Source organism: Erpetoichthys calabaricus, chromosome 13, assembly GCF_900747795.2.
Source record: "Erpetoichthys calabaricus chromosome 13, fErpCal1.3, whole genome shotgun sequence".
Lineage (NCBI taxonomy): Eukaryota > Metazoa > Chordata > Cladistia > Polypteriformes > Polypteridae > Erpetoichthys > Erpetoichthys calabaricus.
In genome coordinates this window covers 22,502,064-22,528,796 of record NC_041406.2, presented here as the reverse complement: position 1 = coordinate 22,528,796, position 26,733 = coordinate 22,502,064, and the positions used below count along the sequence as shown (strand labels likewise).

The 26,733-nt window shown below is 40.3% G+C and overlaps 1 protein-coding gene across 2 annotated transcripts in view; it reads right to left on the bottom strand.

Annotated features, from left to right (window-relative positions):
* Positions 1-26,733, bottom strand: part of macf1b (microtubule actin crosslinking factor 1b) — a 224,429-nt gene that overhangs the window by 103,180 nt on the left and 94,516 nt on the right. Inside the window, exons 2-6 of one of the 2 annotated variants that reach the window (XM_051935616.1) lie at positions 19,105-19,715; positions 15,766-15,837; positions 9,525-9,689; positions 6,672-6,838; positions 967-1,126 (exon numbers count right to left, since the gene is read on the bottom strand). In XM_051935616.1, the coding sequence (XP_051791576.1) occupies positions 967-1,126; positions 6,672-6,838; positions 9,525-9,689; positions 15,766-15,837; positions 19,105-19,638 (1,098 nt within the window). In that variant the 5' untranslated portion in view covers positions 19,639-19,715. The remainder of the gene's footprint in view (positions 1-966; positions 1,127-6,671; positions 6,839-9,524; positions 9,690-15,765; positions 15,838-19,104; positions 19,716-26,733) is intronic. The other variant, XM_051935617.1, reaches the window with a different exon arrangement.

Below are 26,733 nucleotides of genomic sequence, written 5' to 3'. Positions count from 1 at the left end.
AGCCGCTCCTCAAACTGGCACGCATTGCGCCTCTCATTTTTTTCTCTACTGGAGGTAGGCGTGAAGTCAACGAATGTGCGAGGTTGTCGATGCGAAAGTAAAAATGAGAGTATTAGTAAAACCAGGCGCATGCTTGTAGTCGTGAAAATTAAACATGAGGATCGCATGTACAGTGGTGTCTAGGATAGCACAATATCCAGAAAGCATATTGTAAGTGCCCACCAGGAAAGACGGGCATCCCGACTGGGATGGAAGATAATTTCTTGCCAGACGGGATGCCAGAATGGAAGGAGAGATGAGCTTGCCAGCTAGGCGAGGCTTTGTGCCCAGCTGGAGTAAGAAAACTGATGGACCAGCAGTATTCAGAAACCGGGAACAGTTCCACCCCCATCTACGGCAGGTGGCAGTGGTCCTCTTGTGACGTCCCAGTATGGACACCTGCAGGGATTCTGGGGTGCTGGAGTCCAGAAGAGCAACCCTGTCGGTGTCCCTGGGTACTGGTAGAGGACACTGTCGAGGGAGGACCTCCCTGCTTTCCATGTCAACCGGAAGTTCTTCCAAAGGCACCAGAAGCATTCCCATGACTGGCCTGAAAAGGAGTCCACAGCCTGACATAGGGGAGTCAGAGATGGGAGGCAGAGCGTGACACTCACTGGAGGCAAAAGGATGAAGGAATTAATTTGCTTTGGAAGTGTTTTGAAAGGCATTGGTGTTCAAATGTATTGGTGATAAATAAAAAACATTTTATTTGAACCCAGAATTGTTTTGGGTAACCCAGTGTCTGAGCTTTGGTGCTTTTGAAGTCTCATTAAAATCAAGTCAAGCATCTGTTAGTCCTGTTAAACAGCACAAACTGAACTTCGAGGTGTTTCTGCTCTTACTTGGGCTCCATCAATACTGAAATGTCTGACACCACCTAAGAACACATTGATGTAATGCCAGAGAGACCCCAGCGCCGACACTCACCTTGGCCTGCTCAATGGCATCTTGAGTGTTGCTCACGTGATTCTCATCGGTCCGGAGATCCGTGAGGTTCTGCTCCATGGAAATAAGCCACTGATGAAAACTGTCCAGCGTCTCCTGAAAGTCCTGCGCTTTAGGAAGGAGTTGCTCCAGCTTGCTGTGTCTACAAAACACAGAAAAAGAGGGATCTGGTTACAAGGAGAGAGTAGCAGACCTGGACAAAAAGAAGAATTCACACTCGCTGCCAGAAAAATACACAAACAAATACAAAATGTGTTTATAATAAATGTTATTGTTAGACAACATTGAATCAGAGTGGATTTAATTTGGCTCCTCTGACACTGAGCCACAGAAAAAGACTCTTTAATGATTATGTCTGTCTGGACAGGTTTATTCACACTGCGGGTTTGGAAGCCAACCTCTGTTGAAATGCAGGGCCGCAGATGGCTGATAAAACCACACAGACTGCCTTAGGAATGAACAAGAACTCGGTCAGGGCTTTAATAAGAAGGCCTCTGCTAACTCCTCATGGCTGACACTGATATCTGACCTGGTGCCAGGCTTGGCATAAGATGAGAAATTAAACCAAATCATTAACTATCAATCTGCAGTGCCTGGAAAAAGGACTCAGCGTTTGGATTTCTCTTCCATTTTATTGTTAAGACAACATTAAATCAAGAGTGGAGTTCATTTTGACAGTGAGCAACAGAAAGAGACTTTAACGTCAAAATGAGAACAAGTCCTCTGCAAAGTGCAAAGTGGACTAAATCAATTACAAATATGAAATGCAAAATATTGTGTAATAATGAGATCATTCAATGTACAGTATGGTGAAATGCTGTCTCTGTTCTGTCAGACAGTCGCTGCCAGGGTCCTCCTTACTGTCCTCTGTTGGGGAGGCAGAATGACAGATAAAAACACTGAAAGGTTGGACTGGGGACACACTGGGAATGGTGGTGGAGGTGTAGGGGGAAGATCTATTATATAGTGCCTTTCCTATCTATCTGTATCTGTATGTATCTATCTATCTGCCCAGTAGTAGTGTATCAATAGACTACATTAAAGTCACACTTTTTAGCAGCACCTTACAGTGTCCTGTAGTTAAAAACGGATCTGCGATTGACTTGTGGTGGCTCACAGACAGCAGGGTCCAATTCAAGTGATGTAAAAGTGGAATCAACTGATGGGGTACTGTGGGTGTGGAGGGTCTGTGACCAATTGCAGATGAAATTTCTAAACACATTTTTAAAAGGGAAAAAAAATTCCAGCAAACGAGGTCACTGCCAAACTCAACAAATTTGCTGTAAAAAAAAACATTTTGCCAAATTGTGCCGATCAACACAGAGAGTCAAGCCAACTCTTTTTGAAGGTTTACATTTACCAAGTGATACCTGTATAGTGAAAAAATCCCAGTGCCTTCTTAGACAGAAATGGATGGAAAGAAATGAAAAAAGAACGACAGCGTCAGCTGCCTGCACCTCACTTCACGTACAGTCGAGTTCACCTTCAGAATCACACAGCGGATATCTGGTCATATAGTAAAGGCATCTTGTGTTGGAGGGAACTGAATACAGAAAAAGTAAATGAATCTATCTATCTATCTATCTATCTATCTATCTATCTATCTATCTATGATAGATAGATAAAATATGATAGATAAAATATGAAAGGCACTATATGATAGATAGATAGATAGATAGATAGATAGATAGATAGATAGATAGATAGATAGATAGATAGATAGATAGATGTGAAAGGCACTATGTAATAGATAGATAGATAATGTAAGGCACTATATAAGATAGATAGATAGATAGATAGATAGATAGATAGATAGATAGATAGATAGATAGATAGATAGATAGATAGATGTGAAAGGCACTATGTAATAGATAGATAGATAATGTAAGGCACTATATAAGATAGATAGATAGATAGATAGATAGATAGATAGATAGATAGATAGATAGATAGATAGATAGATAGATAGATAATGTAAGGCACTATATAAGATAGATAGATAGATAGATAGATAGATAGATAGATAGATAGATAGATAGATAGATAGATAGATAGATAATGTAAGGCACTATATGATAGATAGATAGATAGATAGATAGATAGATAGATAGATAGATAGATAGATAGATAGATAGATAGATAGATAGATAGATGTGAAAGGCACTATATAATAGATAGATAGACAGATAGATAGATAATGTAAGGCACTATATAAGATAGATAGATATGAAAGGCACTATATAAGTGATAGATAGATAGATAGATAGATAGATAGATAGATAGATAGATAGATAGATAGATAGATATGAAAGGCACTATATAAGTGATAGATAGATAGATAGATAGATAGATAGATAGATAGATAGATAGATAGATAGATAGATAGATAGATATGAAAGGCACTATATAAGTGATAGATAGATAGATAGATAGATAGATAGATAGATAGATAGATAGATAGATAGATAGATAGATAGATAGAAATGAAAGGCACTATAAAAGTGATAGATAGACAGATAGATAGATAGATAATGTAAGGCACTATATAAGATAGATAGATAGATAGATAGATAGATAGATAGATAGATAGATAGATATGAAAGGCACTATATAAGTGATAGATAGATAGATAGATAGATAGATAGATAGATAGATAGATAGATAGATAGATAGATAGATAGATAGATAGATGTGAAAGGCACTATATAATAGATAGATAGATATGAAAGTCAGTATATAAGTGATAGATAGATAGATAGATAGATAGATAGATAGATAGATAGATAGATAGATAGATAGATAGATAGATATGAAAGGCACTATATAAGTGATAGATAGATAGATAGATAGATAGATAGATAGATAGATAGATAGATAGATATGAAAGGCACTATATCACAGATAGATAGATAGATATCAAAGGCACTATATAAGTGATAGATAGATAGATAGATAGATAGATAGATAGATAGATAGATAGATAGATAGATAGATAGATAGATAGATAGATAGATAGATAGATAGATAGATATTTTGCTTGTTAAGATCACCATCAAATTGAAACGTGTTCCAAGGGCCGCTGTACAGACCGTGCTCTTTCGTTTCTTCTCTTGAGTACGCAGTTCACTGTAATTCCCATTTCCCAAAGACTAAGGGCTGCAGTGTGGGTGCTCCTCAAGGGGTAGCAGTTGATGACAAAACCCATTAATGCTTTTTCTTCTTTCATTGGGCTTGGAATAGTTTACCAGAAGAAGTCAATTAATGAACAGTGAGTATCACACCATACCAGAGCAGAGGGAGCCTTGGCGCGATTGCTGGCCCGCGGATTAGCGTTTTCGAACAGAAACAGGCTTTGCCCCGCTGAACTGGGCCTTTTCATCCGCGCCACAGAATGGCATCATTCACTGCTTTTCACTTTCTGCCGGCTTACTATTCCCGGGCTAAATTCCTAACAGGCTGCAGTGCTGAGGTCAAACTCTGCTGGGCCCCACACAGTGGGGTGTGTTGGTACAAAGCCTAGTCTGATGCCATGCCTTCCGCTCTACCAAGTGATTAAATAAACATTAGAAAATGTGAGCATCACTCAGGTAGTTAGTTAAGTGACTTGAAAGTCGGAGCATTTCACATTCATTTGTTTAGTTGCTTCATCAGAGTCCGTTATCACAGTTTTGTTTGTTAAAGTTTTTCTAACAACGAGTCCAGCATTTCATTTGTGACCAGAGCTCAGCTGCTGTTCCTCTGATTTTGAGCCCTCTGTGCTCTGAGACCTCCAGAAGCACTCAAGAACTCTGAAATCTACATAAAATATTTCTTTTTAATTTTTTTATAATGTTTCAATAAATTAAGTTTACTCCACAGACTTTATTTATACCTCATAAAGGGTTCGGGTTAACATTTTTTGATTGGCGTGTGGTGGGGTGTGTCATGGACGGATGTTTCTGTCGGTCATTTATTAATGTTTTTGGTTTTTACTTGCCCTTGTTGGTTGATTGGCACCGGCATGCATGTGCACTCGCCTTACCAGGGGGATTAGTGGGCTGGTGAGCGCACTGCATCAGCTGTGGTTGGCAGTGTGCGGCTGAAGAGGAGAGGGGTCAGTAAGGAGGGAGGAGACAGAAGTCAGGGTTCAAGAAGGAAAATAAGAGAGAGAAACAGCGGGGTCTGGGAGGTGTGGAGCTCCACACTAGACAGGAAACCAGTGACCTCCACGCAAGCTCATTTTTGTCACTTTGAGTCCTAATGTTAACCACACTGTGATGACGTGTATGGTTTGTGTGCGCCAACCCCCCCAGTGCATCCCTACTTTTATTTATATTGTAAGCAGGCACATTGAGGAACATCACGATTTTGAGCGCGGTGGTCATGTGTTTCCTGTTTAGCAGGGACCGCCACACCTTCCAGTGGACAGTGGGGGTCACATGTTTCCTGTCTAGCGTGGAGCTCTGAGACGCAAAGTCCAGAACTGCTGAGCAATTGTTTAAGTAGAAGTGAAGGCAGACGGTGGCTGGCGAGTTGAAGGAACCATAAGGGTGGAGCTGAGAGTGAAACCGAGAGAAGCTGCTGCTGTGTGGAGGGCTTGGGCCAGTGGTGGCCTGGTGGCTGTGATCAAGTGGTTGGATCTGACCTGAGCCCCTGGGAGAGGTGTGACGTTCTGGTCAAAACTCCATGCTTCTAGGAGGACTAGGGGTTCCCCATTGTTTTCATTTTTTTGTACTAATTTTAATTAATCTCTTGAAAGTGACTTGTTTTTTTTTTGCTCTTGTGCTCTTAATGTAATAAGTTTAACTTTTATTTATTTATGCATGACACAGATTTTTATGACACACTGTGGACACTTTTAATTCTTTGTGGCTTTAGATGAACTCTCTGCACTTTTTTGCACCTTTAAATCTTGTCTGCCTCCTCACGTGCTGCTGGTTCATGCTCCGTCCCACCACGGGACAATGCCATGGGCTGCTGGCGTGGGGCATCACATGGCTGAGGTGAAAAAGAACCCAGAGTGCCAGAAACACCAGAAGCTGTACCCATCACAAAATGGTCATCGGGTCAGTGTAGTCAGGAAGAAAAGCAGCCAGTGTGGATGGTGACACGGAGGTTGAGAGCTCTAAGAAATTCGAGTGAGGCAACAGGGATGAAGAGGCATCAGACGAGGCTGAGGAGAGCCAAGACTTGTATATGGGTGTGTGGCACAAGGCATGGATGGCAGAACAGTTTTAGGTTCCAAGTGAAATACTCACTTATGTATGTGCGTATGTGTAAACAGTACTGACTTCATGCATGTTTTAGGCTGATCTATTATATAGTGGCTTTGCTATCTATCTATCTATCTATCTATCTATCTATCTATCTATCTATCTATCTATCTATCTATCTATCTATCTATCTATCTATCTATCTATCTATCTATCTGTTATATAGTATCTGTCTATCTATCTATCTGTTATATAGTGCCTTTCATATCTATCTATCTATCTATCTATCTATCTATCTATCTATCTATCTATCTATCTATCTATCTATCTATCTATCTATTATATAGTGCCTTTCCTTTCTATCTATCTATCTATCTTATAGTGCCTTTCACATCTATCTATCTATAAATGAATGAAGTCTATCCTGTTTTAAATGAAAATAAATCATCCTCTTAGTACTTTATAGAATCCATAGAATAAAGGAGATGCACAAACCTGTCCGTTGCCGTGAGCAGCAGCGTCTCCCATCTCTGCTTCAAGACGGCTATTTTGCTGAGCGTTTGCGTGTGGTCATCCTCCAGGTCCCGCTCGAGCAGCAGTGGTCCATTCTCAATCATGTTCTCCAGGCTCGGCCTTCGTTCTTCTAACAATCGCTGCAAAAGCTGAAAATCGGTTATTTAGGTTAGCAAAATGAGCTTTTCAGGCTTTAGCTTTATAAATGAAAGGTGTCATCGCTGAATCCCCTGCTGTGACTGGCACAGGGTCGTCACCATATTTCAGTTTGCTCAGTGTTTTTAATTGTATGTGTATACGTTAATGACGGTAGTGTTGATCTATTGATCGTTATCGGTTTGCTCCGTTATCTCCTAGCACTTTGTTGGTTGAAGGAGCTCCTCTCTACAGGACAATACTGGCTGGCGCACAGTGTGGATGTGTCCCTCCCTCTCTTGGTGTTGGCTACATACAGATTATATCAAGTGACCCAGCTGAACATTCTCACACCCACCTAATCCATTTCGAGGTTGTTGTGAAAGGCAGGAATCAAACCTACACTCTTCACAGGTATACAATGAAAAGATTGTTGTTGATTATTTCATGTTTTTGGGCACTGAAATAAAACATGAAAACCATTTTTATCCATAATATAACATTTGTTTTTACAAAACACAATTTTAGGTTTTAGGTATAGAGTTTTTTAATCGTTTTTGCAATATAATTAATTACTGATAATTTGTTTTAATTTAATATTTTCTAATATTAAACCTATGTTTAAACCAAAACAGTTATTATATTTGGTAACTAGCTGTGCTACATATCTATGATGGGCAGAAATCTAAGTAATCAATGTAGACCTCAGCATTAACATTTGTGGTGCACCATTTATTGGAATGTATTTTGTCATGCTTGTAGTAATAAAACACATTACATCTTTCATTCAAACAGATGGCGCATCACAATCAGTTGTAGTAATAAAATGCATATCCATAAATGTTTGTGATGGGCCCTCTGTTGGAATTATAAATGCAATATATATGTTTGTGTTATATGCCATTTGGTATGGGACATGTAAACTCACTTTTAAAGTTTTTGATGTGCCTTCTGTTGCAATGATAAATGTCACAATTTTATTACTACAAACTATCTGTGCCACCTGTCTAAGGTGGGTTGAAATAGAAATAATCAACACAGACCTCGGCATTAACGTTTGCAGTGTAGCATCTATTGGAATGTATTTTGACATGCTTTTAGTAATAAAACACATTACATCTGTCATTCCCACAGATGGCGCATCACAATCAGTTGTAGTAATAAAACGCATATCTACTAATGTTTGTGATGGGCCCTCTGTTGGAATTAGAAGTGCAATGTATATGTTTCTATTATATGCCATTTGGTATGGGACATTTAATAGCAGTGTTAAAGTTTTTGATGTGCCATCTGTTGGAATGATGAATCTAATGCATTTTATTACTACAAACTAGTTGTGCTACCTGTCTGCAGTGTATCATGCAATTTTTATGCCTCTATTCCATGTTATTTGGTATTGGGTTTGTGAAAGCAGTGTTAATGTTTGTGATGCACCATCTGTTGGAATGACAGAGACATAGCAACCAGACAGACACACCGATACAGTGACACACAGACACTTGTCCTTTAATGAAGATATCTATCTATCTATCTATCTATCTATCTATCTATCTATCTATCTATCTATCTATCTATCTATCTATCTATCTATCTATCTATCTATCTATCTAATTGATCATATAGTGCCTTTCACATCTATCTATCTATCTATCTATCTATCTATCTATCTATCTATCTATCTATCTATCTATCTATCTATCTATCTATCTATCTATCTATCTATCTATCTATTATATAGTGCCTTTGCTATCTATCTATCTAGATAAGGTATACTGTATACTGTAGGGTTCTTTGCATTTGACGTTGGTCCTTTGGCCATTGAGAAGGTTCCTAATGTGTGGACAAAGCCTAAATCTTTAATGTGTAGTGGACGACCAACAGAGGAAGAAAACCTGAACTGTGCCTGTGTGACTGTCTGCTGCGAGGGTCCTTTTAAAATCAGGGACCTGCTAGTATTTCACCAATCCGTTATCATCTACTAATGGCTGTTTATTTAACCTTTTAAATGTCTAACTAAAAAAAGGTTCTTTCTGGAACCTTCATGTGGATGCTTCTTTTTGGAGACAAAAATGTTTCCCCAATGGCACCGCTCTCTGGACCTGGACTGGTTACTCCTACTCTGGAGAAGCAGCCTCTGTTATTTCACAAATCTGTTCTCTTCTATGCACCATTATTTATGGAGCCTTTTATGGCTTATTTTCCACCCCAAAAAAACTTTAAGATCATCCAAAAAATATTTGAATGAGTTTTTGTGGTGTTTTCTATTTGTCATTAATTTAGACCATTTTGCGGAGATCTGCTTTCACTTTGACATTAAAGAGTCTTTTTCTGTTAATCACTGGCAACAAACGCCCAATGAAGTCCACTGAGATTCCATGTTGTATAACAATAAAACTTGAACACCTTCAAGGGGCGAGTACTTTTTATAGGCTCTCTATGCTATTTAGTTGTCCAGGGACAGCGCCATTTTGTGGTACTTATTGTTGGCAAGACGGCTCATTGGTAACATGTCAATTCTGGAAGTGACGTCCTCCTGCAGAGAGCATCCAAGTTTGTGAATAACTCTAACAGAAAGTGAAAACTCTAATAAAATGTACAAAGTTCCAAGGGTGTGAATACTTTTTGTGAGCATTGTGTAGTCAGCTTTTGACCAAGCAGGCTGGCACCGTGGCGCCATGTTTACCTCTGCCACTCCCATACCTTCTGCTCTTGAAGCTGGGCCTTGACGACCTTCACTTCTGAAGAGGGAGGCCTCTGGTTGGCTGCAAGCTCCTCAATGTCTGACACCCAGACCAGCAAAGGCTCCAGATTTTGAAACAAGTCTTCTGAATCTGCCAGGTCTTTGTGTAAAGTTATGGCATGGACCTAAAACAGGAAATAAAAGATAAGAGCTCAATGGACGTATTATGTTGCTGACCTCCCTCCAGTTCAGAGAGGAGACCGTTCAGTCCTGCCAGGTGTTTTTGCTTAGTGACGCTACCTACAGTATGTTGTCTGAATGTTCTCTTTTTGTGTAAGGAACTTAGAAAGTCAGAGCTGAGACTGGTGGCCACTGTTATGAAGAGCGTAAAGATAAAACAGAAAATCATCAACTTCAAGAAGCAACCTGCAGTTCAGGTAAGCACATTCATTTAAAGAAAAGTCAAACCTCATCTCTTGATTAAGTGGGACTGGTAAAGGATGGATGGCCACCCCTATAATCTTGTTAAGCAGGGCTTTCCAGTATTCAGTTTAATCATTCATTTGTTCATCTGTCCAATTCAGGGTAGACTGCGGACGTATTGAGTATTTAAATTAAGATTCAGGCCTCTGGGCCCCAGAGATTTACTAATTTAATGGAGCCACAAAGTGACATCCGAGGCAGGAACGGTGAATGAGGGTGAAGGTCTGCTTAAAACACCGGCCTAGTGAATGATGGGCCTCAGGGGAGTGCATCACACACACACACACACACACACACAACATCATCAAGCAAACTAGAGACGCCAATACGATACAATTTATTTTTGTAGAGCCCAAAATCACACAAGGAGTGCCGCAGTGGGCTTTAACAGGCCCTGCCTTTTGATAGCCCCCAGCCTTGACTCTCTAAGAAGACAATGAAAAACTTGTAGGGAAGGAAATGGAAGAAACCTTGGGAAAGGCAGTTCAAAGAGAGACCCCTTTCCAGGTAGGCTGGGCGTGCAGTGGGTGTCAAAAAGAAGGGGGTCAGTACAATATAATACACAGAACAGAACACAAGTAATCATTAATACAGTATAATAGTACAATAAAAATATTACAAGTACACAGCAGAATGCAAGAGTAGATGATATCACATATAGTAATTTCACATAAGACATGACACAGGAGGGCGCACTACATCTGCCAAGCCAGCAGGTGGCACTAGGCAATGCCAGGTGGGAACTACTGAGCCCAGAATGTATTGCACACAAAATCCAGGATGTGAGTTCAGATGGGATTTAAATGGCGATATCAGCATAGAGGTAGGGAGTAGAAGAAGCTGTGCCTAAGGAGTGACTGTGGAGAGATGAGAGATGTGGGCCCAGCACTGGTCCTTGAGGCACAGTTGATAGACCAGGAGACACAAAGTTAAGATTTGAACCACAGAGTGTGAGTTTGTCGAGAGAAGAGATAAGCAAGGAGTGGCAAACAGTATCAAAGCTGGTCAAGAAGAACAAAGACAGTGGAGAGAGGAGCAGCTCAAGCAGATCCAAGAGCATTTGTGACTGGAAGCAGCGCAGTCTCGGCCGAGTGACCCTTGTGGTGTTCAGATTGTAGAGGGTCTAGTGGATTGGGGTCAGTGAGGCATTAACAAGAGGAGACTTGATATTCAAGACAAACATTACATCTTCTCCACCACGGAGGAAGCAGAATAGGAGTTAAGAAAGCTGATCCCGACACTTTTTGAAATACGATAGATAGATAGATAGATAGATAGATAGATAGATAGATAGATAGATAGATAGATAGATAGATAGATAGATAGATAGATAGATAGATAGATAGATAGATAGATAGATAGATAGATAGATAGATACTTTATTAATCCCGATAGTGAGTCGGCATCCTGTCATGGCAAGAAGATACAACCTGCTGTCTGATCCACTTGCAGCAATACGGGTACCATAATTATACATCCTTTTCTCTTCTTGGACACTTTTTGTTTATGTTTTAATTACAATTATAGGCGTATGTGTGGAAAATTTTTTTTTTTACTATTCTAAAGGAGACTGTTAAACATCATACCTGTGGTGTATTGTTGTTATTATTGTAATTGGGTTTACTATGCTTATCCTGGGCCACTTTTTAACACCATTCCCTGGGTTTACTGTCTTAATATTTCAAGGCTGTTGAAAGTTATATTTTATGCTTCTAGTATTTAGACTGTATCGGCAATAGATATCTCCACTTTTTAATCCTCAAATGCCACTGCTGGGGGTGTTTGTTTCATTTTGGACGTGCTCTGTCTCTAGGTATGTCAGAGGACGGGCACTTTGTGAAGTGGGGTCCAGCCTCATGTGGGGAGGATAAGGGGGTAAGACTACAAAATTACATCAAAAATTCAGAATTAACTATATAAATGCAAAGAATTAATGTCTCCATGATGGAACAGTTAACTTTGTGAGCTGGAATGTTAAAGGCCCAAATCATGAATTAAAGAGAAAGAAAGTATTCTCTCACCTAACAGGTCTAAACGCTAAAATAGTATTTTTACAGGAGACCCACTTTACTAAGCAAGGATCAGTTCAGATTACAAAAAGACTGAACTGGCCAAATGTTCCATTCCAGCTTTATAAAGAAAACTAGAGTTGTGGGAATTCTTATCCACAGAACAGTCTCATTTGTAGTATCAGATGTTGTATCGGATCCTGATGGGAGATATATGATTGTCATGGGCAATTTATTTAACTGTAAAGTGATTTTGATAAATGTTTATGCACCTAATGTCGATGATAGGGAATTCATCCAAAATGTATTTACATCCATTCCCAATGTGAACACTTATAAAATTATAATGGCTGGGTACTTATCAGACCCTTGGAGGTTTCTAAACCCAAACTCAAGAACATATTCCTTCTGCTCACCAGTGCATCATTGCTACTGAAGAATTGATTATTTCCTTATAGATAATAATTTCTTGCCTACGATTAAATCCTGCAAGTATGACGCTATTGTTATTTCCGACCATTCCCCTCTGATCTTGGAGATGAAATCATTATGCCCCACATACTCATCTCGCAGATGCCATCTTAACCCACTTCTATTAGCAGACGAGAACTTTACAGAATTTATATCAAAACAAATCAGTTTCTTCCTAGAGACAAATACATCCTCAGCGGTCTCTGCAGGAATACTCTGGGAAACTCTAAAGGCCTTCTTAAGAGGACAGATTATTTCATATCTTTCCCACAGAAATAAATTAGAAACCAAGAAGGTATCGGAACTAACCAGCAAAATTACTAGAATAGATGAAGAGCATGCCAGGTGTGCAAGTGAGGCTCTGCATTCAGAACTCAACCTCTTAAGAGGAGACTTGACGAGGATCAGGAGAAGAGACATGGACTGAAGAAGATGTGAAGGAATAAGAGTCCAGTGCAGAAGAGGTGGGTCTGGGGTTACAGGGCAGAGTCATGGGCAGGAGGAAAGAGAAGAAGGACGCAGAGGTGAGTCAGAGGAGGTCTTAGGAGTCCTGAGCTGTTTTTGAATGTGAGCGAGTTTGGAAGCAAAGAAGGAAGCAAAATCCTCAGCAGAGATGGATGACAGTTTCGGAGTGGCAGAAAGACTTAAGAGAGACTTGATGGTCAAGAAATGGCAGTGAGCATTTCTTTCATAGGATAGAATCGAGTTTCGAAAGGAGGATTTCTTTGCAGACAGCAGGTAGTGTTCTTGGTGAAGAGCTCCTTTTAAATGAACAGCCTGGCTGCTCTTTACTAATTCCCATCATAAACTGTCACGTGTGTGTATTTGGAGGCAGTGCCAGTGCCGGGTTATTTTGCACGCAATGCCAAGCTTATTTGTGCACCAACTGACTCTTCAGTAGTTACCCCGTGCGGCTGTGTCTAACCCCCTCCATATGATCTGCACCCTAGGTGAACGCCTAATTAGCTTCAATGGTGGCACCGGCCCTGTTTAGAGGACAACTAGAGGACTCCTCGAATTGTAATTCCACCCCAATTGGTGCTGTTGCCTAATTCTTCTCCTCTTTTCTGCTCAACAGATCATCACGTCCGGATTCCGGCCCTCCTAAGCCCACCTCTTCATCCCTGGCTACCTTATAAGGGGTTCCACCTCCATTTTGGAGCCTTTTTGATAAGGCGTTTCTTTTGCTATCCATTTTTTTCCCAACAGATACATGAGCTTCTCCTTACAGTGCCCCATCACTTTATGATGTCTGTATTTTTCTCATCTTTCCACACACTTCCATTACATCTCCTCTCAATCTCTGATTGCTTAAACTGAAAAGATTCAACCCCTTCAGTCTTCCAATCCATGTTTCCTGAGCACACTAGTAGGAATGCTCCCTGTGTATTAATTCCATTATTGTCACCTCCTAAACTTGGTTTACTTAAACTGAAATTCTTCAATGTCTCTTCATCTGGTGAGGCAGATCTTCACAGTAATCTCAGAGCCTCAGACTGGCGATTAGCCCGTGCAGGTAAGAATCTCAGTGTAGTCTGCTGGCCCTATAAACCTGTAAGAAGTGTCAGAGAAACCCAACAACCAAGCAGGTCCATTGACGGCTTCAGGCCAGCAGTTCATGTTTGCATGGTCAGCAACGTGGACGAACAAGTTTATGTCTCAATGTCGGTCTGATGGCAACTTCACTGTGAGCTTCCTTTAATTGCACAGAGCGGCCCCCCACTTTGTGCCATCACTCATGCAGATTGGCAGTTCCGTCTAAGAGATACACGCACAAAGTGTGCCAAATCTAATATGGTTACCACAGTGACGGCTGTATTAAGATATATTATGTGTCACCGAAGCAAACAAAGGTCACTTACACGAGTTTGAAGAACACAGACAAATGGCCGAATCATTGGACATACATCCGCAAGGCCACATTAAGACCCCTATATGAGTCTCTGGGTGACTTAGCTCCTTAACGTTGAGTTGGTCGGACTTTTAACAATGCAGTGCGCGGACAGTGGGTCGTTTAACCAGATATTTCTCACACTCAATTACAGTGCAAGGCTTCATCACTTCTTCAAGCAGGGGAGACCCCCCTTCAGCTGCACACACATGACTCAATCGTTTTATCAAGCGCTGGGGTGGAGGACTGGAAACAAAGACCCCTTGCCATCATGGGCCCCTGGGCCCACACCCAGAATGCCCTGATGGCACATTCACCTCTAGGTCATCTGCATGGAGTGTTGTCTTGAAAGCTGGCACACACGTCACTTACAGTATAAATCTAAAGAAGAAATGTGGAGCCTCCCTTCTCACTCCCAAAAGGATTTTTATTGATGGAAGAGAAGGTAAACATGAAGGTAAACACAGATCAACGCATTAATTGATACAAGAACAACATTAAAAAATCAGCAAAGATGGAACTATAGAATTGAGAGATACAGATTAGCCAGCAGGGGAACTCCAAAATCCAAAGCCACAATGGCTGTGCCACACCGCCTGACGTGATAATGGCTAGAAATAGAAGTGTAGAGGGCCATTCTTGTGACGTGTATGGAGTACAGTGGAATTCTTAATTGGATTTTCTAATCAAAAGACCACACAGGTGCCAAGATTAGCGAGGGTAACCATCTTAACTCCATGAAGTTCCCTCGAGCAATATTAATGATCCCCTGACCACTGCAGGCTAGTAAGTGATACACCCACAGAGGTACAGTACTGGGAAGGACTACCCGTCTTTTATCAATTATTTGGTGTTTTATATTTTTAGTTAATTTGGAACACTTTGCAGAGATCTGTTTTCACTTTGATATTAAAGAGCCTTTCTGTTGATTAGCATCAAAAAAAAAAAAAATAAACCCACTGGGATTCAATGTTGTATAACGACAAAATGTAAGAACTTCCAAAAGGGGGTGAATACTTTTTAACAGGCACTGTGAATCCCCTTTTCATTTGCTGCTTTGGTCTCCTTTGTCTTGTTTGGGTTCAAACATCCTCTGACAGCCCACAATACAGTGACATATGGACAGGCAGGAAGGTCACTAAACAATAGATACTGTAGACAGACAGATAAGGCACTATATGATAGATAGATAGATAGATAGATAGATAGATAGATAGATAGATAGATAGATAGATAGATAGATAGATAGATAGATAGATAGATAGATAGATAGATAGATAGATAGATAGATAGATAGATAGATAGATAGATAGATAGATAGATGTGACAGACACTACATAACAGGTAATCCAATACTGAAGCATTCACAGCAATACAACAATCGGCTGGACAGTTGGCTGCCTTTACCTTTCTCTTCAGGACGCTGCACCTGTCTGACATGTTGTCCTGTTCTGAGATGGAGAGGCCATCACTTTGCAGCTGTTTCAAATCAAAAATACAATAATTATTACAAAAACCAGAGACATGCTGTTTACAAAAAAGCTTCATGAACTGCCACCTAGGTAGGTTCCAGGTAATTATTTTTTCAATAAGGAGCATTCTCTTCAAAGGGTTCCATACATACACATACACCTTGAACATAACACAAAGGGCTCAAAGCCATTTAGTCCAGCTCAGGATGTGGAGCTAATGCCCACAGTTTTGGGTATGTGAGTGCCACCAGCACCAGATGGGGTGCCAGTAAATTTCAAGGCACACTCATGTGGGGTCAATGTGAAGTGAGCAGATCACCTAACCGTCCCATTTTTAGGTCCTGGCAGGAACCCGAGGCTCCACACAGATGGTAACCACACACAGAGCCCAAAGTCCATGGAGCAGCTGCACCATCATTGTGCCAGAGTGCCATCCCACCTTGGCATTAATAAGGTCTGATCTCTAAATGGTGTTTGTTGGCCAACTTGTGTGGAGTGGGAATATTCAAAATTGGTAAACGCACTGAATAGTTCGATGCAATGGGCCAAAAAACTCTTAAGTAGACTCTCCAATACTTTGCATTTTATAGTTATTATTTTAAAAGTAAATTTGTGTTTTTTGCTTTACATGTTTTATTTACATCATTATAATTAATTTTAAGGTCTGCCCTTTAATTGTATTTTCTCACATATTGAACAAATGTTTTCAAAATTTGGTATTGTAGTTTGGCAAGAAGAGGTGCAGGATTCACAGAAGTAGATATTCAATTACAAAAAAAAGCTCAAACTGCAAATAAAAGAAATGAGAAAAGAAACAACGAAAATAAAATGTTTTAAAAAGTTTACTAGAACTTTTCCCTGACAAACAGAGCAGTAGGTTTCAGCCTGGGGTGGCACAGTGCCTGGCGCTGCTGCACTCTGCGCCTGTCTGTGTGGCGTCTGCGTGTTCTCCCCATGTCCGCAGGGCGCGTTGTTTTGGTTCCCTGCTTGTTTCTTTTTTCATTCCCTTTCCTGTTTTTCATTCAATCTTTAGTTTTAAATTCCACCTGGCATTCGTGTCTACCGTGTGCCCACTGCCTGCAGGGAACACTCCGGCCCCTTTGTACCCTAAATAGGACTTTAGAATGTTTGATTATTTAATGAAATTTAATGAAACAACGTGTATCTGTGTTTCTATTTGTTTTGTTTTTTTGGCTTGTAGATCCTGCTTCTGAGTTTTGATTTTTATTTTGTTTCATTTTGGAAAGGTTTAGTTTCACTACGAGATGCACCACATGAACTTGTCGTTGTGTTAGTGACATTGTGACTTTATAAATACGGGCCTGTGTCGGTATACATTACCCTTCAGTGGATAAAGCAACGTCTTGTTTCTCACAGCGTAGTTCATTTATTCACTAAGAAGACGCTGACAGACTATTTGTTTTTTTTTTTTTTTGCTTTCTGACTTTTCTTTTGCCCGACTTCTCGTTTTGACCCCTTGTTGCCTCTGACTCTCGATCTGCCATTCTCAGATACTTACCAGTCTCTAAACAGCCTTTTGCATTTCCAGTGACACAGAATTGGTTGGACATGAACCACCATTTATTTATTCCTCTAATTATTTCGTAAAGCCAAACTTTAAAGGATAAGCTTGGTAGTTTTCAAGTCAAAGTTATATTTTCATAAACATGGTATTATATGCATTTGTCATGCAAAATTGTATTGTAAAGTAAAGCGCTTTCTATCAATCTACCTAAATTTAAAAAAATATCATCTGGGCACTGCAGATTTACACTGTTGGCTATGGGGCACCGAGGACAAGTTTAAGAACTTACCATTTTACAAGCCATGTCTGCTATTGAGTATTGATCTGTGCCTTGTGATTGCGCACAGACTGTAAAGTAGTTTATACATATTGTTTAGAACAAAAAAACACCTGCTATGTGTGTGATGACTCAGCGCTTAGTCTCCCTGCGCAACAACCCTGGGGAGAGAGGGGGTCTCCTCTTCAAAGACCGAATCACAGTAATCGTGTCAGGCAACGTGCTTGGCTTTGTTTGGATTTGATTTACTAACATATTAAGGATAGATAGATAGATAGATAGATAGATAGATAGATAGATAGATAGATAGATAGATAGATAGATAGATAGATAGATAGATAGATAGATAGATAGATAGATAGATAGATAGATAGATAGGAAAGGCACTATATAATACATAGATAGATAGATAGATAGATAGATAGATAGATAGATAGATAGATAGATAGATAGATAGATAGATAGATAGATAGATAGATAGATAGATAGATAGATAGATAGATAGATAGATAGATAGATATGAAAGGCACTATATAACAGATAGATAGATAGACAGATACTATATAACAGATAGATAGATAGATAGATAGATAGATAGATAGATAGATAGATAGATAGATAGATAGATAGATAGATAGATAGATAGATAGATAGATACTATATAACAGATAGACAGATAGATAGATAGATGTGAAAGCCACTATATGATCTAATAGATAGATAGATAGATAGATAGATAGATAGATAGATAGATAGATAGATAGATAGATAGATAGATAGATAGATAGATAGATAGATAGATAGATAGATAGATAGATAGATGTGAAAGGCACTATATGATCAATTAGATAGATAGATAGATAGATAGATAGATAGATAGATAGATAGATAGATAGATAGATAGATATGAAAGGCACTATATAATAGATAGACAGGCAGACAGACAGACTCGGAGTTTACCCTTTAACAGGGATGACTTGTAGCAGAACTATGTGATCAAATGTTGATTTCCAGATCTCTTCTGTTGCCGCAGACAAGCGTCAGAAACACAGAAGACGCAGATCAATACTTGTCAACTGTCTTGGCTTATAAAATGGACGTAAGTTTTTAAACTTTTCCTCTGTACCCCATAGCGTATAATGTAATGCGCCAGTGCTGGCAGGATATTTCTTTTAAACATATAGAAAGCACTTAACTTTAGAACACAATTTTATGTGTGTGTTTGGGGTGAAATAACCTCGACTTGAAAAATACCAAACTTATCCTTTAAGCTTTATGTCAAATTCAATTTTGTGTAAATCTTATGACTTCCCCACCTTCAAGCTAACACTCCAAACAATACTAGTTACACGTGTTTGTTATCCCCTACAAAATATACCAGCTTTTTTAATTGGTCTGTTTTAAAGTGACATATTAAAGATACACTTCTTGTCCGAGTTTACCCAGAATAATTGAAAAGTGATGGTATTGACCTGAGAGAGCTCATCAGCCGTTGCACTCAGGACCCTCACAGTCCTAGTGATAATGGGTTCTCCCCGTTTATCACTTGACGGATACTCCACCACTTCCACAATTTCTGTGACAATGGTCTCGGTGACCTCGGTGACCTCTGTAACTTCCCTGGTGGCCATCGATTTCCATGGCCATGGACTGCCAGAGCTTAGTCTTTGTAGCCCTGTTGTTGTAATGCTGTGTCTTTGGTCTGTTCTGCCATTAGGCTGCGTGCAAATCTCCACGTCATTCTGTTTCGAAAGCACAAGGTTTGGCGAGGCCTGAGCGGATGCTGGCGCCGAGGCACTGCCTGCTATGCCCGCGCTCTGCAGCTGGTCCTTGGTGGGGCTCTGAACATCAGGGCTATCCTTCTCTTTCACGCTCTCCGCACTCCAGCTCTCAATCAGGGGGCACTCCTTCTTGCGCTGGTAACACTCTTTTAGGAAATCTTCTTCTGACTTGACGTGCTTGGACTTCTGGCCCAAGCAACTGGGCCTGCTGAATGCATTCCCCATGGTCCTAATGGGCAGCAGCTACCGAGGTACATGCAGAAAAGCCTTAATGTCATGCGTGCAGGGTGAAGTTAAACAGCCTAAAGGAAGACAAAGTCTGTTGGTCAAAGGTTTACAAAAAGGTGCCACCACCACCACCATACCACCCAGGCGGCACAGGGAAGTCCAGCTCAGCATTTCTTACTTTCAGAAGAGCGTTCTGCTACACATTGAACTATTGATGAATGATTTTTTTTACATTTGTAGTTAACTGGTAACAATAAAAGGCTGCAACTTATCTTCACACATGAGCACAGTTCTCTTAAGAATCCATACATTCTGTTCAATTAAGGATTTATTATATTCAACTGGCTACACCTACCTGTATAATAATACAGGTGATAAAATACATTTAGGATTATTTGATATTTAAAATCTCTTGAGCTACGTGTATCCTCAGCGTGCCTCCTATTCCTTTCCTCAGTTTCCTCGTGTATCACTGTCCCATCTTACTCACCACTTTCCTTCTCGATCTCGTTTCCATAAAGCCTGCTTCCCTACACTGTCATTTCGAGGTGTGTAGCTCGTCTCCTGGTCACTTTTTGACAGACTCACCCTCCTTGCCCACTGTGAACACATCAGTCGTATTCTTGCAAGAACATCCCAGCTTTGAAGGCAGCTTGTTAGTACACAGTATGGTGGCCCTGACATTCATTGTGCAAAAAACAAATCATAACACACAAAAAAAATTAGAAACGCAAACACAAATCAGAAAATGCAAAATCAAAAGAGAATGCGGAAAGGCAAATCGGGAAACACAAAAACAAATTGAATACAGACAAAGTAAATCAGAAAATGCAAAAAACAAATCAGAACACACAAAAAAAAATTAGAAACACAAACACAAATCAGAAAACGCAAAAAACAAAGAGAATACACAAAAACAAATCAGAAACAACAAATGCAAATGGAGCAACACGCAAATAAAATGACGACTGAGCAAACATATTGGGAAGCATGAAAACAAAAAGAAGAATGCATTTGCATCTATTCCTAATGTGAACACTCACAAAATGATAATGGCCGGAGACTTTGTGTTTTAAATCCAGACCTGGATAGATCCCCAGACACAATGCAGATCACATCTAATACTGCAAAGATAATTACACAGTTTGTAACGGATCATAACTTATCTGACCCATGGAGGTTCTTTAATCCTAACCTAAGAGCAAACTCTTTCTTCTCACCCGTACATCATTGTTACTCAAGAACTGATTATTTCCCCATAGACAATTTTTTGCCCACTATCAAATCTCATATGTATGACGCCATTGTTATCTCAGAGCATGCGACTCTGATCACGGAGCTTAAATTACTGTGTCCTACACACTCGTCTCATAGCTGGCATCTTAACCCCCTGTCATTGGCTGATGAGAACTGTACAGAATTCAAATACAAGCAAATTGGTTATTTTCTGGAGACAGATGCATCCTCAGAGGTCTCAGCAGGTATACTCTGGGAAACTCTGAAGGCATTTTTAAGAGGACAAATTATTTCATATCTTTCTCACAAAGGTAAACTGGAAACCAAGAAGGTGTCTGAGTTAATCAGCGAAATTAGCAGAACAGATCTAGAATATGCCAGGTCTCCAGCGGAGGCACTCTATAGGAAAAGACAGGTTTTGCAGCCACAATTTAACCTCTTGAGTACTAAAGAAATGGAACAGCTTATCTTTAAATCACGACATCATTATTATGAACACAGAGAAAAGGCCAATAAGATCTTAGCCCAAGAAATCTACAAGCTGGAAGTCCGTAATGCAATAACAGCAATTAACAACACAGGCGAAGATAAAATTATTGCCCATAAAAATACAACTTACCCATTTAGAGAGTACTGTAAGTCCTTATATTCTACTCAGTTTAAAGAAGATAAGACACAATCTAATGAGCTTCTTGGTTCATTAGATAGACCACAGCTACTGTAAATACTCTTAGAGCTCTGGAACTGGATAACTCTGACACTGAGAATTACTAGACGCTATAAACTCACTTCAAAGTGGGAAAGCAGCAGGCTCTGATGGCTACCCAGTGGAATTTTATAAAAAAAATTCTCAAATAAGTTAACTCCACTATTATTAGCAACAGTTATAGAAGCTAAAGATAAAAAAATTCAACCTTAAACGTTTTGCTAAACACTAATTACCATCTTTCCTAAGAAGAACAAGGACATACTGTACTACAATATGCATCATACTGACCAATCTCTCTTCTGAATAATAATGTTAAGATACTCTCCAAAATTCTAGCTAGAAGGACTGAGAAATTGCTTACTTCTATAATATCACAAGACTAAACAGGATTTATTAAATGCAGTTTATTTAATAAAATATATTCACCCATTATACATATCTAACAGCCCAGAGATCCTATTATCTTTAGATGCAGAAAAAGAATTTGATATGGTTGATTGGGATAACCTATTCAACACATTGCACAAATTTGGGTTCGGTCCAAACATATGTGCATGGATCGAACTACTTTATACCAGTCCAGAATTCTCAGTTTCAGATACAGGTGACAAACTAGAACGTCGTACTCAACAAGGTTGCCCCTTATCACCTTTGCTCTTTGCAATCGCCATTGAACCATTGGCTGTATACTTTCAAAACGCATCAGAGTTAAAGGGGATTCTCAGAGAAGGACTTGAACAGAAAATTTCACTATATGCAAATGATATAGTACTGTATATCGGACCCACAAAGTTCTGTGCCAGCAGTCCTAAAAGCATTAGCAAATTTTCAAAAGCTATCTGGACTTCAAATCAATTTGAATAAAAGCGTGCTTTTTCCAGTAAATTTTCTAGCACGTAATATAGGATTGGACATCATCCCATTTATCTTAGCAGATCATTTTAAATATATAGGGGTAAATATTACAAGTAAATATAAAGCTCTTTTTCAACCAAATTTTGCTATCTGCATGGAAGAAAATTTAACAAGATGTGACTAGATGGTCTACCCGCCACCTTACGATAGCAGGGAGAATCAACATTGTTAAGACGACCATCCTTCCCAAGCTGCTCTTCCTATTTCAAAGCATCACCATATACATCCATCCATCCATTTTCCAACCCGCTGATTCCGAACACAGGGTCACGGGGGTCTGCTGGAGCCAATCCCAGCCAACACAGGGCACAAGGCAGGAAACAATCCTGGGCAGGGTGCCAACCCACCGCAGGACACACACAAACACACCCACACACCAAGCACACACTAGGGCCAATTTAGAATCGCCAATCCACCTAACCTGCATGTCTTTGGAATGTGGGAGGAAACCGGAGCGCCCGGAGGAAACCTACGCAGGCACGGGGAGAACATGCAAACTCCACGCAGGGAGGACCCGGGAAGCGAACCCAGGTGCCCAGATCTCCCAACTGCGAGGCAGCAGCGCTACCCACTGCGCCACCGTGCCGCCCATCACCATATACATAAACAAAACATTTTTTTAAGAAATTAGACTCAATCATAACTTCATTTATTTGGAATTCAAAACATCCACACATCCAAAGGGCAACTCTACAATGACCTAAAGCAGAAGGGGGCATGGCACTACCCAACTTTCAATTTTATTACTGGGCGGCAAAATATACAAGTTATAAAGACCTGGACATCAGCACAAATTGATGAATATCCACAAGCCTGTTCTACAATAGAAATAAAATCTTGCAGTACTTCTTTATACAGTGGAACCTCGATTATCCGGTCTTCAATTAACCGTGCATTTGGTTATCCGGGATCGCCTAGAAAAAAAGTGTGAGACATCACAAGACCGCCAAGATTTCGCTGCCAAGAATTCCGACTACAGGAATGTACACTACGTGTGTCACAGCTTAAGTTTTCTTTGTCGATGGGCTTCTGAGAATTATTCTAAAAGGATTGAAAGTACAGTATAGCATCTGTGCACCAGCCAGGCGATCCCCTGCTATGAAAAACCATTAGACTTAATCCGATGCAGAGGACTCGTTCCGAACACTCTCCCTCCCCTTTTTCCAAATTCAGACGACTGCCATTTGTCAATAAATTTTGTATGGGTCTCACGGTCCGTGTAGGCGACGCCTTGTTCCGGGTTCATTCAGTTTGCGTCCACACCTCGAGGTTAGAAAGCGGTTTTGTGTAAGTTCGTGCCGAAATGTCCGGGTCCAGTGCGGGAGCAAAAAGAAAAAGAGTTGTTTTGTCAGTTGCTAAGAAACTGCAAATTGTTGAACGTGCTGAAAAGGGGGAATCAATTGCTAAGCTTTCATCAGAATTTAACATAGGAAATCAAACAGTGCATGATATTGTTCGGAAGAAAGATGAACTCTACAAGTTCGTAACTTCATCTGAAAAATTTAACGGGACGAGTGCACGCAAGACAACAAAGGGTTCAAAATTTGACGATCTGGATAGAGCCGTGTTCGAATGGTTCAAGCAAAAACGCGCCAAGGGATGTCCTGTATCCGGGCCATTCCTGCTCGAAAAAGCAAAATGGTTTCACTGTGAGATGAAGATTCCTGAACCATTTGCTGCGTCTCAAGGATGGCTGCAATGTTTCAAATCTCGCCACGGAATTAGACAGTTGGATATCCAAGGTGAGAAACTAAGCGGTGATTCTGAAGCTGCAGCACTATACGTAACGGAATTTAAACGTCTTGTTGAGGCTTTCTTGAGCAGAAAGCGGATTCAAATTTTAGTGACATCCTAACACTTCGCAAGCTCCGAACGTCAATAAAACTGAAGCACTGCAAGAACACAAAGTAGCGTCTCCTGTCTGATTTTGTCAAGAAAACTTCATAAACAACACAAGAAAGGTAAGAATTTCACTGTACAGCACCTATTCTAGCATTTGCGAATTTTTATAATTATTTCCGATTATCCGTGATTTTTGATTATCCAGATGACGGGCGCCGGTCATTAAACTGGATAATTGAGGTTGTACTGTATTCCCTGCTCTGTGCCCCAGTTAATACAAACTACTGTCATTACATCAAACATCTAATTACCCTTCATTCTCTGAGAATATGGAACCAATGTAGGAAGCACTTTAAGACAGAGAAGCTTTTATCTGTTACACCTCTACATAACAACCACCTTTTTCCACCCTCTCAAACATACACACTTTTCAATGACTGGAGAATGTCTTGGATTAAAACACTTAGAGACCTGCACATAGATAATGCCTTTGCATCCTACAAACAATTACGCTTCAAATACAACTTCTCATCAACACAACTCCTCCACTACTTTCAAGCTAGAAACTTTCCTAATCAGAACCTCCCCAATTTTCCTCACCTTCCACCTTGTTTTATTCCAGAAGAATTATTGATCAGTCTTGAAGACGCAGATAACATCTCTACAATTTATAAAAGTATCTTCCTTTCAAAGACCCCAGAGTACATTGGTGAAAGGATCTGCCACTCAATATTTCAGAAAAGGAGTGGAAGGCACAGAATACACTTGAGCTCCATATGTGCAAAACATTCAGTCGTTCAACTTAAAATCTTTCATCGAGTGCATTTATCTCATTTTAAATTGTCCAAAATGTTTCCAAGGCAAGATTCAACCTGTGAACATTGCAATCGAGCACCAGCCTCACTGAGCCACATGTTCTGGGCGTTAACATAATTTTGGACCAAAATCTTTGCATGCCTATCAGAGAGCCTTGGTGTCCCAATCCATTAACAGCTGTGTTTGGTGGACTCCCAGATGGGCTTAAAGTGGAGAAGGACAAACAAACTGTAATGGGCTTTACTTCACTATTAACACGTAGGCTAATCTTGTTCAACTGGAATAATCCCACCCCACCACTCTTAAGTCAGTGGGTAGCTGATGTCCTATACTACTTGAAAATATGGCAGGCTCTAATCAATAACTTTTTAGAATAAGCTTCCATTTCGGGGAACAGGATATCTTTCCTTTCTTGCTTCTTTTATAGAGAGCTTCGGTTGTTGGCTCCTCTCTCTTTCTGTTGGGTGGGGGTCGAATTTTGCTTTGATTTTTTAAATTTGACTTGACTGTGTGGAATATTACCTCTATATATAGAAAATCCAATGTCTGTCTATCTGTCCGCTTTTCACGAGAGAACTACTTAACAGATTTAGATCGTTTTTTTTTTCTATAATTTGCTTTTACAGTAAAGCACTTTAACACCACAGTGCTGTCTTTGTCTTCTTATTCTTCCATCTCCATCTCTCTCTCTCTTCTCTCGTTCTCTTTCTCTTTCACCTCCACTCCTCCTCAGGCAAGCTTCATCTCCCTTCCTCCTGATTCTGACTCCCGGAATGAAGGCAGGTGGCTTCTGGGGGGGGCTCCAGGTGGCTCATTAGTGAGGTCTGGAATCACTCCCAGAAAGCCCGGCGTAGTAGGGCTCTGCCATCTCTGCAGCTCCCCCTGCAGCAAACTTCAACTCCCAGCGTGCCCTGTGGGAATCCGTGGTGCCACAGCAACCCAGGGGGGCTGCCCTCTATCATCCCAACTCAACCCCCTGGTCCTTCCATCTAGCCAGCCCCTGCTTGTATACGACAGAACGTTATCTATGTGTTTTGTGATTCACTTCACTTGTATACCCCTCATGCCACCCATCCATGCACTTCCAGTTGTTTTTCTTCTGCCACTCCTCCCTGTCCATTTCTGCCACTGCTTTAACAAAGGAAGCACCAGTGACTGCCAGGCAAATCCAATTATTCCACAGGTGTTCCCTTCCAGATAGCATATGCTTGTCTAATGTTACAATCTCTCCCAGGACTGTTGGGATGAATTCACAAGGGGGCACATCCTTCCCAGAATGCAATGTGATTTCCGCTTGGCTAGATGGTGAGAACTTCTAAGATTAAGAATGAGGAGAAGGCAGAGGCGGCAGATGGTCAGCTATCCACTGGGTGAGGTTTGTGCCAGCCACTGTTACACACCCTTTCTAACTCGGGGGTAACACCAGGACTGCTCTGCTGTACTTTTTCAACTTTACGTAAATCACACGACTTACAGTTTTCTGAACGGGTAGAGTGGCATGAGCTCTGGAGGTCTCCTGTATTTTTATTCATATTCTCGTTTTGGCTAATAAAGTGCACGTCAGGCAATAAAGT